Raw genomic sequence first — 16591 nt, 5'->3', positions numbered from 1 at the left:
ACTATTTACTGAATCCTTCCAACAGTCCAGTGAGGCAGGTATTAAGGTGATCCTTACTTTGCAGAAACTCAGAGTAACAAACCTTTCCAGAGATTCCTGTCATATCTGTGGAAGGCCAGGAAACTGACTCCAGGGCGTGCATGCTTAGCTTTGCTACATTCTCAGATGTCCCACAAATGTCAATCAGGATTGAGGTGTCTTTTTATTTTACCCCTTTACAGAGGGGAGATAACTGATTTTGAAGCAATTCATAAAGAGTTGCAGAATGGGTGTGCTTCCAAAGGTACAGTATATTGAGAAAGAGAATCACAAATGGTCAGAACTAAGCCTGCTGCCAGATGGGAAGGAGAGTAGTCATTCTCGTTCTAAACACAAAATACGATGAGTTGTTCTAAAAATGTGTTGAATATTCTTAAAATATGAAAATGGAATTTAAAAATGTAATCTGAGGGATCCCTGGGTGGCGCAGCGGTTTGGCGCCTGCCTTTGGCCCAGGGCGCGATCCTGGAGACCCGGGATCGAATCCCACGTCGGGCTCCCGGTGCATGGAGCCTGCTTCTCCCTCTGCCTGTGTCTCTGCCTCTCTCTCTGTGTGTGTGTGTGACTATCATAAAAAAAAAAAAAAAAAATGTAATCTGAGATCCTAACACCACTACATCTAAACACTAATACAAAGTTTAAAAAAACATTCCATTTCAGCAGCACTTTAATCTATGAAGTTACTTGAAGAGTGTATTTATAAAAAAAATATATATATATATAAATTCAGGTAAAGGCTACAATTATCCAGGATAATTTATTTATCCAATAAAGTTCTTCTTAGAACTTTATAAGAAGTTTATAAATTATTTAACATATCCTTAAATATTGTAGATTGCCTTCATTAATATAGTTATAATACTATAATGCTTAATTAAACATGCTCATTTCTTCTATATGGATCAGAAAGAATTTACATGAAAACATTTTATTTATACTTAGTGATTATTTTATTACCATATATTACTGTATACAATTTTGCTTGATAAGGATGTTATAAATCATATTTTGAACAAAAATGTACGCATGGCATAGGTAAACAGTAACATTTTGAAGAAAAGAGAAAAGCCATGAAAACATGTGCCTAAAATTTGGTAATACTGAGAAACACTATTTGGTGCATAGTAATGATTGACAGTTTCCTAATACACCATTATTAGGAAAAGATTTACCAGAACACTGGTAAATCTTCAGATACTGTAAGAACAACCTGGTATAGGAAGAGTTTGAATTACACATATCCACATCCTCAGAAGTGTGCATCATGTAAAAAGGAATCCCTTGTTAGAGCAGTACACATACAGCATTCTTTGTTTGGCACTTAGCAATATAGACAAATGGTTATTTGGTTTAATGTGATTTTATTATTCTTAGATACATTTTAGTTATTTTATATAGATAAAAATATACAATATTGCTTTAAAATTTTGTAATTGTACAAGTGCATAACTGTCATCCTATTCACAATTTTAAATAAGCCTATTTTTCTGCTAATTAACTCACCCAGTAACATGTTGGGAAAGACCAACAAAAACGGTTACATGAAGACTTTTGATGAAAGGCTTATGTGTAAAAAATGGAATATTAATGCAGACCCTACTCTAAATCTTCAGTGATACTTGGTGCTGGAAACAAATTATGAAATGTTTTAAAATCTGTTTTTTTTGAGAATTTAGATTTTACAGATTCAAAATTTTGACTAAAAATGCATAGAACTGACATTTTATCTGAAGCCACTTTTATATACATATACTAAAAAAGTGAAAAATGTTATATTTTAATACTACATCTCAGTTTGTTACTCCATCATATTTTTATGCAATACATGCAATATGTGTCTGCCCTTCAGATGTCACATTTAAATAAAAGGGTATTTTTAAAAAAATCACCTGAGGGACGGTCAAGTTAGTAGGGTGATTAATAAAGGTCATTTTATCATAGAAACAACATAATGCTTGATGTTAAGAGAACTGCATGGTTGTCTCAATACCAAGATAAAAACAGTTGGATTCATTATATGATTTCTTACAAAGACACACAGATAAAATATGTAAGACCCAAATTATATGCATATATAAGGTATAGACTTTTTTTAAATGAAAGATTGAAAATATTTTACAAATAATTTTGTTCATTATAAACTATAAATGCACCATTCATTTCACTCATAACAATATTTTTCATCAAACATTGCTATATTCAATCTGAACACTCCTCAAATATGAGAAAAACAAATAGTTTCCACCGTACTAAGAAGTGAAATTTATAAAGTCAACATACTATACCTTAAAGCTCATTCTAGATCTAAAATATTTTTTAAGGAATTTATACACATTGAAATGGGTGATTGATTAAAGAGCTAGAAATAAAGCTACCTCTCATTGCAAGTTAATTAAAAAGGTTGCATTCAAGCAGATTTTTCCACATTGCAACATTCAACTATCATGGAGATTTTAGTAAATGGTAGTATATCTCTTTCTTCTGAAAACACTGTTCGAATTTTAGTGCTGTGGTCTTAATATTTATAGGATAATCAAAAAATAATTTGGAAACACAATTTACTTTGAAAAATTTTCAACATAAGGCACAGAGCAACATTTAAAGTCTAGGAGCGACTAGATTATATAATAAATATCTTTTCAATCATTATTTGCCCTTTTCCTGAAGAAAGTGGGTGAGTAGTGCAGTTCAAAACATGCTTGGAATAATAAAAATGACTGAATTTAAGAAATACAAATGATATTTGTGCACAGAATGTTATTAAAAAAAGTATATTTTCTATCAAATATACATCCTACAGTGTTATAGGTATAAAAAATTGTGAGGCACTTACATTAATAATGAAGGAGGAAAGCACTGAGATTATCTTTTATAAAAGCACCAAATCACTTACTTTAATATCTGAGATAAAAGCCAAAGCTAAACAAAAGGAGTTTAATTTTGTATTTGGTGTATTAATAATAATCTAGAAGCTGAAAATTCAAAAGTATTTTTTTCTGACAGAAATTTTTATTTAAAAGTGTCCTACAGTTCCCCTAAATAAGTTTTGTATATTCTCTGGTACTCAGAATCATGTGAAATAGAGATGGAATCTCACTCCCTGTGGCAGCACAATTTATAGTTTAATGACTATATGTATTTCTGGTAATTTTCTTAACTCTTAAAAACACTGACGTTTGGTTTGGAAAAATAGCGCAAACAACACACATCAATGCCTCCATGTAAACTTGCTGATGACCAACACTGACAGTATTATTATTCTGTAATCTTCTGCAAACTCATCCAAAAACCAAGGTGCAAAAGGGGCTTGGAATTACAGGAATCCACTGGATGTCAAATCAGGGAAAGGTCTGGCTTCTGGTGGGTGATGAAGGGGCTGAAGATGTGTGGGAGTCTGAGTGTTATTTATATTATTTAATTCAGCGGGATAGGTTTCATTTAAAACTCCTCCATTCTGAAACTGCAAACAAAAATAGCAATGCGATTAATCAGACTAGATCTTTCAAGTATCTTAAGCCACTAAATGATATATTAAACTGCATTTTTAAAACATTTGCCTTGCATATTGTTAAACTTCAAGTTCTTTACTGTTGCTAAAATTTCAATCATTCAGCAAAGACCTACTGAGCACATACTATGTGTTGCATTTATAACTTCCTGGTTTCTCCATTAGATGGTACAAATGTGTGATATATCAGTCTGAGCTCAGATTTGGCATTCCATACATTAGAAGAGTATCTGATGAACAAGTTGTCTTTGGTTTGGATAGGAACTGACAGATCAGAGAGTATCAACTATGATTCACAGTTACATAATATATCTGTCATAAATAGGTTTGCTTTGACCAGATTCCATTTTAGTCAAGTTCTGGGTACCAATGGATTGACTGCATTCAAAATTAATACATTGGACTGTAGACCTAGGACTTTTCCATAAAAGGTCAGTTCTGATAGAGATGTCTTAATATTCCTAAAATATAGCACAGATAGGATTTCCTAAACCAATTTTTTATCTGTTATATGCTTTTGAGAAGTACTATTAAAAATGGTCCCAATTACAGATTAAGTTACCAAATAAAATGCTCTCATCTTCTTTACAATAAAATTAGTCCATAACTGCTACTGAAAAAAAAAGAGGCAGATACACAATTCTGTAGGGATTTATATAGAACCTTTGTATTTTAGTATATAGTTAGTGAAAGTTGTGGCAACTTTCAAATAGCTTGAACTCATAACTCTAATTGCTTCAAGTAAATCCTATGTCACATGTTAACATTAGACTTAAAAGATCCTCCAAAACATTAAATATATAGTAAAAAGTCACATAATCTATGTCTTCAATGAATGGCATCTACACGGAGTCTTCAAACAGATGTTGGTATTATCAGAGAATGGTAGTCTTTGAATAAATGACTCATTAGTCAAAGCATGATGCATGTCAGCAATTCTCTTTAAATTTATTGTCAAAAGCAGTGCTGTCCAATAGAAATACAATGTGAGCCACATAGGTAATTTTAATTTTAAATCATTTCCTGGGGGAACCCATAGGGCTACTCACTTCCTATTATCTTCTTACTCATAAAGAAGTAATAAAAAAACTAAACTGGGGAGAAAAAAACAAAACTGAACAACTTGAATAATACAATTGTAAACCCTGTAAATGAGGGACGTGTCAGCAGTTTACTCAGGTTGCCTACCTCTGCCATGTTATGGCGATGTTGTGAGATAGACTTGAACTGAAAACTAAATTTTGAGATAACTGAAGGATGTCAGGAGGGACGTTGGATATATATCAGAGGAAAAACTTCCACTGCCGTTTTCTACTAAAAACCTCATCTATAGGCAAACCAAATGTGTGAAAAATGTCATGAACTTGAATCTCTTCTGCTATTCCAACACTTTAATACATAGTAAATAGAGATCAATGAACTTAATTTTGATCAGGATTTTCTTCAAAAGCCTACTGAATTATTCTTTAAAGTGTACTAAATATTTTTTAATGGAAAAGCATGAATGCAAACAAAATATATTCCCAGGAGGCCAGAGAGATAGAGAAAGCAGCTACCATCATTGTTAACGTTTTTTTTTTTTTCAGCGATTACTTTTAGATTTAAACTGTGGTGGCTGCTAGAAGAATCCTGATGACACATTAAAAAAAAAATCAAAATGCAGGGGTGCTTGCAGTAAAGTATATAACTCTTAAAAAAATAAGTAAAATTTTAAAAAATAAAATGAAAATACAGTGTCAAGCTTGACAACACGAGAGAAAATTTTTTAAAATTCCAGAAGAAAATATTCCACTTTAAAGATAAAATGAGCATCTGGCAGATAACTTGAAGGTATTGCGGCTGAATTCAGGGGTCACCCAGGACAAAGGCATTTGAAGAAAGCACAACTATATTGGCTTTAACTCATATAAAAAAGACTGAGCTTTAAATTTTTTAAGAGGGGGAGGGAGAGGGAGAGAAAGAATCTTATGCAGGCTCCATGCTGGGCTCTATCTACGGCCCTGAGATCATGATCTGAGCAGAAGTCAAGAGTTGGGCACTTAACCAACTGAACCACCCAGGTGGACCTAAAGGAAACACTTTGCAAATATAGGGGCACGTAAATGGTTCAGTCAGTTAAGTGTCAGCCTTCAGCTCAGGTCACAATTCCAGCGACCTGGGATTGAGCCCCATGTCAGGCTCCCTGTTCAGCAGGGAACCTGCTTCTCTTTCTGTTTGTGCTCTATTTCTCTGTCAAATAAATAAATAAAATCTTTAAAAAAAAAGCAAATAGATTTTTGAATTTTTAAAGGATCATATAAAGAAGAGAGATAAACTCAAGAATCTATTCTAAACAATATACTTTGTAATAATTTCACTTGGTAACTAAAGGACATATTAGGTTGCCTTAGCCCTTGACTTCTTTCTCCTCTACAATTCAAGAAAAAAGACCTATTCCTATTAACATACTAATACCAGAAAAGTACTGGCTTACATAAAAGTAGTCACAGACATAAAACGTTTACAACTCTTGTGTATTTATAATGTAAGAAGGATCACTGAAAGGGTTTCTTCAGTCTGATAAAACCCTTACCTTGTTTAAAAATGCCTGTGGACCTGGCATGGTTGGATTGTATGGCATCTGAGCCACATGGCTGTGCTGAGGTTCCGGCTGGCACTGGTACATGGACACAGCCCCGGCATAACAGGACTGAGGAGTTACTATGGTTGACTCTGGATTTAGTCCATGTGTTTGGTTTTCAGGGACTTGTAAACATGTGACAAAGTCTTCCAAATTAGTATGGTAGGGGGATGGTTCAAAATTTCCTATGGGAAAGTCTAACTGTGTCCCCTTGGAATGTTGTGGTAACACAGACTGATTACAGGGAATAAAGTTCTGTGTACATGGCATAGCATCAATCTCAGATTTGTAGGGAAACTCCTGACTGGTCCCAGGTAAGTCTGAAAAGACACTATACTGTTGTAGATCTTGCTGAGGACAACTAAAAGGCACAGACTGGTTAGAGTTCCAATTGGCAAACATGCCATTGACTTGCATATGCTTCATTTTCTGACACAGTTGCTGCTGCTGCTCCACTGCTATGTGATTTTGGTGGTGTTGGAGGAGCTGCTGCTGCTGTTGCTGCTGCTGCTGCTGCTGTTCTAACTGCAGGTGCTCCTGTACCATACAGCTGGAGTTCAGAGCCATAGGCTGTTGTTGCTGGTAATCTGAACACCCGAAGGTAGGCTTACTTAAAGAATCTTGGACATATGTCAGGATTTCATCTGTTATATCAATATCTCTGAAGTCATCCTCACCAGAAAAGTCGGTTCTGAAAAATTCCTCATTCTGTTGCATGTGTTTGATATCTTCAAAATCAATACCTAGGTGTTTCATAATGCTATACAAGTCACTATTTCTATTGTCAGGAAAGAGCCCTGGTTGAACTCCAGAGAGTGTTGGGTTCATTTCCTGAGAATGACCTATTTGCTCATGTTTTAGGATACTATCACTTCCCATGGGTGTGATATTGTCTTGCCAATTACTGCATTCATTCATAGAGTCATTAAAAAGATTTCTTTCAAATGGTGTACTACTTGACGAAGGATAGAGATAAATAGACTCATCTTGTTGCATCATGGCAGCCAGGAGGGAATTGGGATTGAGAGAATCCTTATTTAGAGTTGATTTGGTAGCAGAATCTCTTCCACTTGCACCATTTTTAGTCCTTAGTGGTAAGGGATCCATCATGGGAGGAAAGGGACTTGTTATCTCATACAACACAGCTTCTCCAGTAGTAAACATAAAAGGCAACTTCATATTTCGTTTTCGTAAATGTTCTGTTCCTTCTTCATCTCTAAAATTGGATGCAAAAAATTTGGCATATATTACGAAGAGTTGTATCATAAATATTTTAAAAAAAAATTTAAAAACCCAGCAAAGTTCATTGTAATTGAGTTTGAGAGCAGGGAGCATGAACTTAATTTTGACCAAGATTTCTCTGATGACAAGTGCTATAAAAGTTTTTAGAAAAATATTATTTCCACACTCAGTTTACATCCATGACATCCTGAAGAAAAAATAAATTCTGAGTAGAATAAGGATCCGAATATAAAAATAAATTGTAAGAATTTAGGAATTAACCATCCTGGCCAGGGTACCCCCTGTGCAGAGCAACCCAGGATTCCATGTGCCCAGGACAGCAGCAGCCAGCCAGCCAAAGGTGCCAGTGGCATACATGCAATCTACACAGGAGATGTTCCTACAGAAGGTCACTCCTTCATGACTGGGAGAGGTAGTTGTTTCACCTAATTAGAAAGTGAAAAATGAGAAGACAGAGGGATATGCTCCAAATGAAAGAGTAAGGCAAAACTTCAGAAACAATTGAAACAATCTACCTGATAAAAGAGTTCAAAGTAATGTTCACTGGACTCGGGAGAAGAATGGATGAACTCAGAACTTCAAAAAAGAGAAAGAAAAAGTTAATAACTAAAATGAAAAATACACTAGAGATCTGCAACAGGTTAGAAGAGATAGAAGAACAGATCTGTAATCTGGAAGATAGGGCAATGGAAAGCACCCAAGTGGAACCACAAAAAAAAAAAAAAAAAAGAAAAGAAGATCAGTTAAGGGACCTCTGTGACCACATCAAGTACACAAATTTCACGTTATAGGTATCCTAGCAGGAGGAGAGATGGGGGAGGAAAGGCAGAAAACATATGAGAAGAAATAATAGCTGAAAAATTCCCTTAACTGGGGAAGGAAACAAGCATTAAAGAGAGCTGCAAACATGATGAACCCAAGGAGGTCCCACACCAAGACACATCAAAGTCAAAAACAGTAAGAGAAAAGCAGCTGTTTGAATGCAAAGGAAACCCCATAAAGGTTGTCAGCTACTTTTGCAGCACAAGCTTTGCAGGCCAGAGGAGAGTGTCATGAGCTATTCAAATGCTTAAAGGAAAAAACCTACAACCAAGAATATTCCACCCAGCCAGGTTATAACTCAGAATTGAAGAAGAGAGGAAGAGTTTCCCAAGGTAAAGAGAATTATGAAAGAAAATAATTCACCAGGAAACCTATAGTACAGGTAGAGCAATCATTTGCAAATGATTGATTTAACCTTATGATGGTTAAAAGACAAAAGCGGTAAAATCAGTTATCTAGAAAATTAGGGAATCACAAAGATGTAACATTTGACATCAGATGCATACAAGATGAGAGGGGTAGTAAAAAAACAGTGCTTTTACAATCTGTTCAAACATAAGCAACCATTAACTTAATACAGACTGCTATATACTTGGGATGTTATACAGGAACCTGCAGGTCACCACAAACTAAAAATCTATAATAGATACAGAAAAAAAAAATAAAGAAAAAGGAATCCAAGCATAACATTAAGTAAAGATATCGATCACAAGGCAAGAGAGCAAGAAAATAAGGAACAGGGAATAACCATAATAACAACCAGAAAACAATGAACCAAATGGAGTAAGTCCATCCCTAGTGAATGGCCTAAATGCTCTAATCAAAGGATACAGGGTGGGTGAAGGGATTAAAAAAATAGACATCGATATGCTGCCTACAAGAATAAAACTTCAGACCTAAAGACAAATTCAGATTGAAAGTGCAGGGATGGAAAAAAAAATACTCCATGCAAATGAAAGTAAAATAAATAAATAAGTAGTATCACCCCAGCTTATTTATTAACAGAGAAAATAGATTTTAAAACAAAGACTATAACAAGAGTTAAGAAAGGGCATTACAAAATGATAAAGGGATCATCCAACAAAAGGATATAATAATTGTAAATACCTATATACCTAGCATAGGAGCACTAAAATATATAAAGCAAAATATTAATAGACATAAAAAGAGAAATTATCAGTAATACAATAGTAGTAAGACTTTAGCACTGCATTTACATCAGTGGATAGATTATCCAGGCAGAAAATCAATAAAGAAACTTTGGCTTTCTAGGATACCTTAGACCAGATGGGCCAACTATATACACACACAGCATTCCATCCAAAAGAAGAACACCAAAACAAAACAAAACAAAACAAAACAAACAAACAAAAAAGAAGAACACACACATAAAGCAAGATCATGTTAGATCACAAAACAAGTCTCAATAAATTTGAGACTGAAATCAAGCATTTTTTTCTGTATGAATCTAGAAATCAACTATAAGGAAAAAAACTAGGAAAAAAATCACAAACACATGGAGGCTAAACAACATGCTACTGGCTAAACAACCAGTGGGTCAACAAAGAAATCAAAAAGGAAATCAGAAAATACCTGGAGACAAATGAAAATGGAAACACAATGGTCTAAAATCTTTGGGACACAGCAAAAGTAGTTCTAAGAAGCTTATGCCAATATAGGCCTATCTCAAGAAATAAAAATCTCAATCTAACTTTTCACCTAAAGCAACTAGAAAAAGAACAAAAACCCCAAGTTAGTAGAAGGAAGACAATTAATAAAGATCAGAGAGACACAAATGAAATAGAGACTATAAAAACAATATAAAGGATCAATGACACCGAGAGATGGTTCTTTGAAAAGATAAAGTTAATAAACTTTTAGCCAGGAAGAAGAAAAATTGAAGACACAAATAAATAAAATCAGAAATAAAAGTAATAATCAACACTACAGAAATACATATAAGGAACTAGTAAGAAAAATTAGATGCCAACAAATTAGAAAACAAAAGTGAAGTAAATTATTGAGACTACACTGAAAACAAAAAACTTTTGCACCATGAAGAAAACCACCAACAAAAGGAAAAGGAAGCCTACTGAATTCAGCAAAATATCTGCAAATGATATATCCAATAAAGGGATAATACCCAAAATATATAAAGAATTCATAAAACTCAACAACAACAAAAAATCTGATTAAAAAGAGGACCCGAGGGATCCCTGGGTGGCGCAGCGGTTTAGTGCCTGCCTTTGGCCCAGGGCGCGATCCTGGAGACCCGGGATCGAATCCCACTTCAGGCTCCCGGTGCATGGAGCCTGCTTCTCCCTCTGCCTGTGTCTCTGCCTCTCTCTCTCTCTTGGTGTGACTATCATAAATAAATAAAAATTTTTAAAAAAAGAGGACCTGAATAGATAGTTTTCTAAGGAAAATATACAGATGGCTAACAGGCACATGAAAAGATTACCAATATCACTATCATCGGGAAATGCAAAAAAAAAAAAAAAAAAAAAAAAAAACCACAGTGACCTATCACCTCACACCTGTCAGAATGGCAAAAATCAACAACACCAGAAATAATAAGTCTGAGAATATGGGGAAAAGGGCATCAAAAAAGTACACATCCCTTGTGTACTACTGATGGGACTGTAAATTGGTACAGTCACTGTGGAAAACAGTATGGAGGTTCCCTAAAAAATTAAAAATAGAAATACTATGCAACTCAGTAATTCCACTGCTGGGTACTTACCCAAAGAAAATGAAAACACTAATTTGAGAAGATAAATGCACCCCTCTGTTTACTGCAGAATTACTTATAATAGCCAAAATATGGAAGCAACCTAAGTGTCCATCAATAGATGAAAGGATAAGGAAGGTACGGTATATTGCTCAGCCATAAAAAAATAATGAAATCCTCCCATTTTTAAAAACATGGATGGACCCAGAAGGTATAGCATACCTAATGAAATTAGTCAGAGAAAGATAAATGTATAATAATCAATTGCATGGAGTCCAGAGAAAACAAATGAACAAAAAGACATACACACACAGATACAGTCTCAAATACAGAGAATAAACTGGTGGTTGCCAGAGGGAAGGGGGTGGAAGGATGGGTAAAACAAATGAAGGAGATTAAGTGGTTTAAACTTCCAGGTATAATAAATCATGGTGATGAAAAGTACAACATAGGGAATACAGTCAATAATATTGTAATAACTTTGTATGCTGACAGGTGGTAACTACACTTACAGTGAGCATTGCAATGTATATCATTGTTGAATCACTATGTTGTACACCTGAAACCAATATAACATTGTATGTTAATTATACTTTTAAAAAATTTAGAAATCTGAGTAGGAAGAGCCATATCTAAATAAAACTCAGAATCTCTAAAGGAAAATAGTGGCATAACTGATATAAAAATTAAAACTCTTGCATGGCAAAAGAACAAATCAAGTTAAAGCATAGACAAAAATAGGTCATATTTATTATTTCATATATATATACTCTATATAGTATATGTGTGTATAAATATATACAATTTAATATCCATGTTAAGTAAAGAGGTTTTTTTTAAAGATTTTATTTATTTATTCATGAAAGACACAGAGAAAGAGGCAGACACAGGCAGAGGGAGAAGCAGGCTCCCTGCAGGGAGCCTGATGTGGGACTCGATCCCAGGACCCCAGGATCATGCATGACCTGAGCCAAAGGCAGATGCTCAACCACTGAGTCACCCAGGTGCCCCAAATAAAGAGTTTCAGTGAGGACCAAGAGAGAATCAAACAACACAACAGAAGATATGAACTGACAATTCACAGAAGGAAAATGCCCTAGAAAGTTTTAAAAAGATGTCCTGACTCATTAGTAATGAGAAAATGCAACAAACCTCTTAATAACTTACAAAACAAGCAAACATGAAACTCATATAATGAAAATATGAACAGCAGAAACTATATTACTGACATATTAAGAATATCATACATACAACAGAACATATATTCTTGAGAGCACATGGGATATTTTACTAACATTGACCATATGTTAGATCATAAATAAGCTACCACAAATTTCAAAGAACTGAAATCACTCAGAAAATGTCTTCTAACTTCAGTAGAATTGTCCTAAAATTCAGTAACAAAAAGACTACACAATCCCCAATGTAAAAAGTACATTCCACTATATTTCTAAACAAATCATGAATAGAAAAAAACAAAACCTGTCAAAACATTAGGACTGTAGTTGAAGTTGTACTTAAAAGGAAACTAATAGCTTAAAGAAAAGGTTGGAAAAATATCAAATTATACCCAAGAGATTAGAAGGAAGAAAATAATAAGCAGACAAAGTGAAATAGAAAACAAACATACAATAGGGAAAATCAACAAAAGTTGGATCCTTGAAAAGACTAAAAAAACTAATGGAAAAAAAAAAAAAAACTAATGGCCTTCTAGCAATAATAAAAGAGAGGGGGCAAATTTCTAATATCAGGAAATGTTTCTTAATCACTATAGATCTTACAATGAAAAAAGACAATAGAGCATAAAAGAGAAAAATCATCATCATGTCTATGAATCCAGAGGAAGTATTTAATAAAATTCAATGTCATTCATGATGATAATATTTAGTAAACTAGAGAGAAAGGAAGCTTTTAAATTAAAAAAAATATATATATGTATATATAAATAACAAAAGAATACACTACCACAAACATCATACTCTACAGTAAAATACTAAAGAGTTTCCCCCTTAGACTGGAAAGAAGACAAAAATGAAACCTGATATCATTATCTCTTTTTTTGTTTTTAAAGATTTATTTATTCATTCATGAGAGACATAGAGAGAGAGGCAGAGACATAGGCAGAAGGAGAAGCTGACTCCTCACAGGGAGCCCGATGTGGGACTAGATCCTGGATCCTGGGATCATGCCCCGAGCCAGAGGCAGACACTCAACCTCTGAGTCACCCAGGCGTCCCAGTATCATTATTTCTTTTACATTTTATGGAGGACCTAACCAGTGCAATAAAGGAATTTTTTTAAAATAATAAATATCTAAAGATTAAAAAGACAAAAATTACATACATGGTATGTATTAGAAAATATTGAATAATCCAGACAACTTTTGAGAAAAAGTGGATTATAGTAAGGTCACTGAATACAAGACAGTATTAAAAACAACAATGAAATGAAATGAAATAAATAAAATAAAAAAATAAAATAAAATAAAATAAAAAAATAAAATAAAATAAAATAAAATAAAATAAAATAAAATAAAATAAAATAAAATAAAATAAAATAAACAAAAATAACCAACAATTAGAAATTGCTATACAGGGACGCCTGGGTGGCTCAGCGGTCGAGCGTCTGCCTTTGGCTTGGGGGGTGATCCCAGAATTCTGGGATCAAGTCCCACATCAGGCTTCCCACACAGAGCCTGCTTCCTCCTCTGCCTCTCAGAGACCTGAGAGAGGTCTCTGCCTCTCTTTCTCTGTGTCTTTCATGAATAAATAAATAAAATCTTAAAAAAAAAAAGAAATTGCTACACATACACACCATTTAGAATACCATTGCAAAGGTTCAAGTATCTAGAAATAAAATTAAGAAAAAAATATAAGACTTGGGTAAGAAAAATACAACCCATTATTCAAACAAAGACAGGTACATACCCATGTACCCATATGCCCACGTACATACATTTATTCACCATGTTCACGGTTGGAACAATATTATAAAGACGTTAATTCTCCCAAAATAAGCTATGGTTTCAATGTAATTCCATTCAAAATCCCAACAGATACTCTGGTGGAAACTGACAACTGATTTCTAAAGTATATATGGAAATAAAAAGAACAGAGGACAGTCTTAAAGGAAAACAACAAAAAAACTCAACAAACATGATGGAGAGCATACACTCAGAGATCAAGATTTATTATAAAGATTGAGCAATGGACAATGTGTGGTTGGTGTGAAAATAGACAACTAGAGTAAGAGATAGGGAGCAAATCCCCTAATTAAAATTCAGTGCAGGGGGGATAAGATGGCCTTTTCTTTTCTTTTTTTTTTTTTTTTTTTTAAGATGGTCTTTTCAATAAATGTTACTGGTCACTTGGATATACACATAAAGGAATATAGACATTGATCCTTAATACAAAGCACACAGAAATATCAGCTCTCCAGAGTGGAGAAAATATTTGCAATACAGTATTTGACAAAATACTCATTTACAGAATATGTAAGAAACCTAAAAACCACTGCCTGCTTAGAAAATATACTAAACACAGCATTCTTCTATATTTATTTTATTTTACAAATGGTATTACTTTTCATCTTCATATACCACAATAAAACCCTGGAGTTTTCATTGTTAATTCTCTTCTGTAGTTCTATAAGTTTAGTTGTTCAGTAAAGTTTGTTAATTCTATCTTCTCAATGTCCTTCACTTATGCCTTCTTTCTATACATATTATCTTTTCAACTTTTATTTCCAGAGAAAACTCTCATAGGATTTATTTGGAAGTTTTCATGTAAGAGGATTTATAAGCAGTGTCATTTTAAAAAATTAAAATATGAGACATTTTTGTCTTTGTACTTACGTTAGAGGTCTCTGAGTTGCGATGATATAATCTGGTCTTCCATTTTTATACACTAAACGTGCATTAGACTGAACCCAGGTCCATCGATTGTCTTTGGTAAGGAGCCTGAATACTATCATGCCACTCTCTCCTGTCTTAATCACTAAAATAAAATACAAAAATTATCAAACCCAAAATCAACATACTAAAGAAAATCTCTGAAACAAAGCCCCTCTAACATATTTTTCGATACATCGAAAAACTGATCATAAAATATGATAAATGTCTTGACAACTTTTAAACACAATTTATTAAAATGCATAGAAACAGTTGTTCAAAGTTGTTTTTTTCTATTTCAGCCTAAACTTATTATTTAGTAGGTTAAAGGGAAGATAGGTCAGAAAATCCTGGTAATACATGAAACTACAGAGTATACATTTTGGGGAAAACAAAAAGATAAAAATTATATTCATTTTAAAAGGGGAACATTTCTATCATTTATGTTTAAAAATTGTGTAATTGGGATCCCTGGGTGGCACAGTGGTTTGGCGCTTGCCTTTGGCCCAGGGCGCGATCCCGGAGACCCAGGATCGAATCCCACATCAGGCTCCCGGTGCATGGAGCCTGCTTCTCCCTCTGCCTATGTCTCTGCCTCTCTCTCTCTCTCTCTCTCTCTCTGTGACTATCATAAATGATTAAAAAAAATAAAATAAAAATAATAAAAATTGTGTAATAAAATGTTAATATATATTAATAGATTTATAAATTGATACCATTTAAAATGCTATTAAAAATTAAATAAAATGTTGGACAAATGGTCATTTTCCTAGTAATTAAGCTATTATATTTTTGTGTGGCAGCTATAGAGCACTTTAGAATAGAGTGTAATTCAGGGCAATCATAATGATATGACACTAAGTGTAAGTTTATTCAAATAGTTACCTTAAATACATTATGTAATAATCTGAAATATGTACCAGAATGTATGCCACTTTTCAGGCATGCATACAAGGAAATACAACTTACTCCGTATATGGTACTCAGCACAATAAAGCATATCAGCAGCATGAATAAATTGGTATCCCGATCCCCTCATGCACAACTCTGCTTCAGTATAGCCTAAAACAAGTTTTCCTCTGTTTAAAAAAAAGGTAAAATAAGAAATTAGTTATATGCTCTTTTCTGCATTGTGTCTTCCTTGACATTCAGAATTTAACAGTAGCAGGTAGAAACAATCAATTAACCACATTCATGTAACTGCTTTCTTCTTTTTATGACTGTTAATTTAAGTTTTAGATGATTTTCATCTCTTGAACAAAGAACATGAAAATTAGCGTGGAAGACAAATCTAACAGAGTTACATACATAAAAAAGAATCTGTAATAAAAATGTCAGAATGCTCCATTTGAGGGACAAAGTTTTTCAAACCTGTCTGCAATCCCATAGTTACAAGAAAAACAATTTTACATTTTGATATGATAAGAATGCTAATATCAAATCCACTTCATAATTTTCTGGAAGTTATTAAACTTCTAAAGCTAAAAATCAAAGTTTGTATGTGTTAAAAATATAAAATAAACCAACAATAAATGTCATCAGAATACTGAATCTTATTACTAAAATAAGCAAGTCATCTTTATGATACATAAATTGTGATAAGTATTGTAAAAAAATTTTAAGATGATCTGTGAGCCTGATGAAATTACTTTAAGAGGCGATAGTGAAAGAGTATGAAATAATCGCTCATATAATAATAAACATTACAAGGTACACTCTATGTTTCATATGCTAAGAGATT

At 33.5% G+C, this 16591-nt stretch overlaps 1 protein-coding gene across 1 annotated transcript in view; it reads right to left on the bottom strand.

The window, feature by feature from the left end:
* Window positions 1–965: 965 nt before the first annotated feature.
* The window catches only part of AHR (aryl hydrocarbon receptor), a 50198-nt gene continuing 34572 nt past the window's right edge, over window positions 966–16591 (bottom strand). The window contains exons 8-11 of the mRNA XM_025993183.2: window positions 15820–15929; window positions 14815–14956; window positions 6120–7383; window positions 966–3499 (exon numbers count right to left, since the gene is read on the bottom strand). Of these exons, the coding sequence (XP_025848968.1) occupies window positions 3353–3499; window positions 6120–7383; window positions 14815–14956; window positions 15820–15929 (1663 nt within the window). The 3' untranslated portion in view covers window positions 966–3352. The remainder of the gene's footprint in view (window positions 3500–6119; window positions 7384–14814; window positions 14957–15819; window positions 15930–16591) is intronic.

Source organism: Vulpes vulpes, chromosome 7 (genome assembly GCF_048418805.1).
Source record: "Vulpes vulpes isolate BD-2025 chromosome 7, VulVul3, whole genome shotgun sequence".
NCBI classification, from domain to species: Eukaryota; Metazoa; Chordata; class Mammalia; order Carnivora; family Canidae; genus Vulpes; species Vulpes vulpes.
This window is presented reverse-complemented; position numbering and strand designations above follow the sequence as displayed.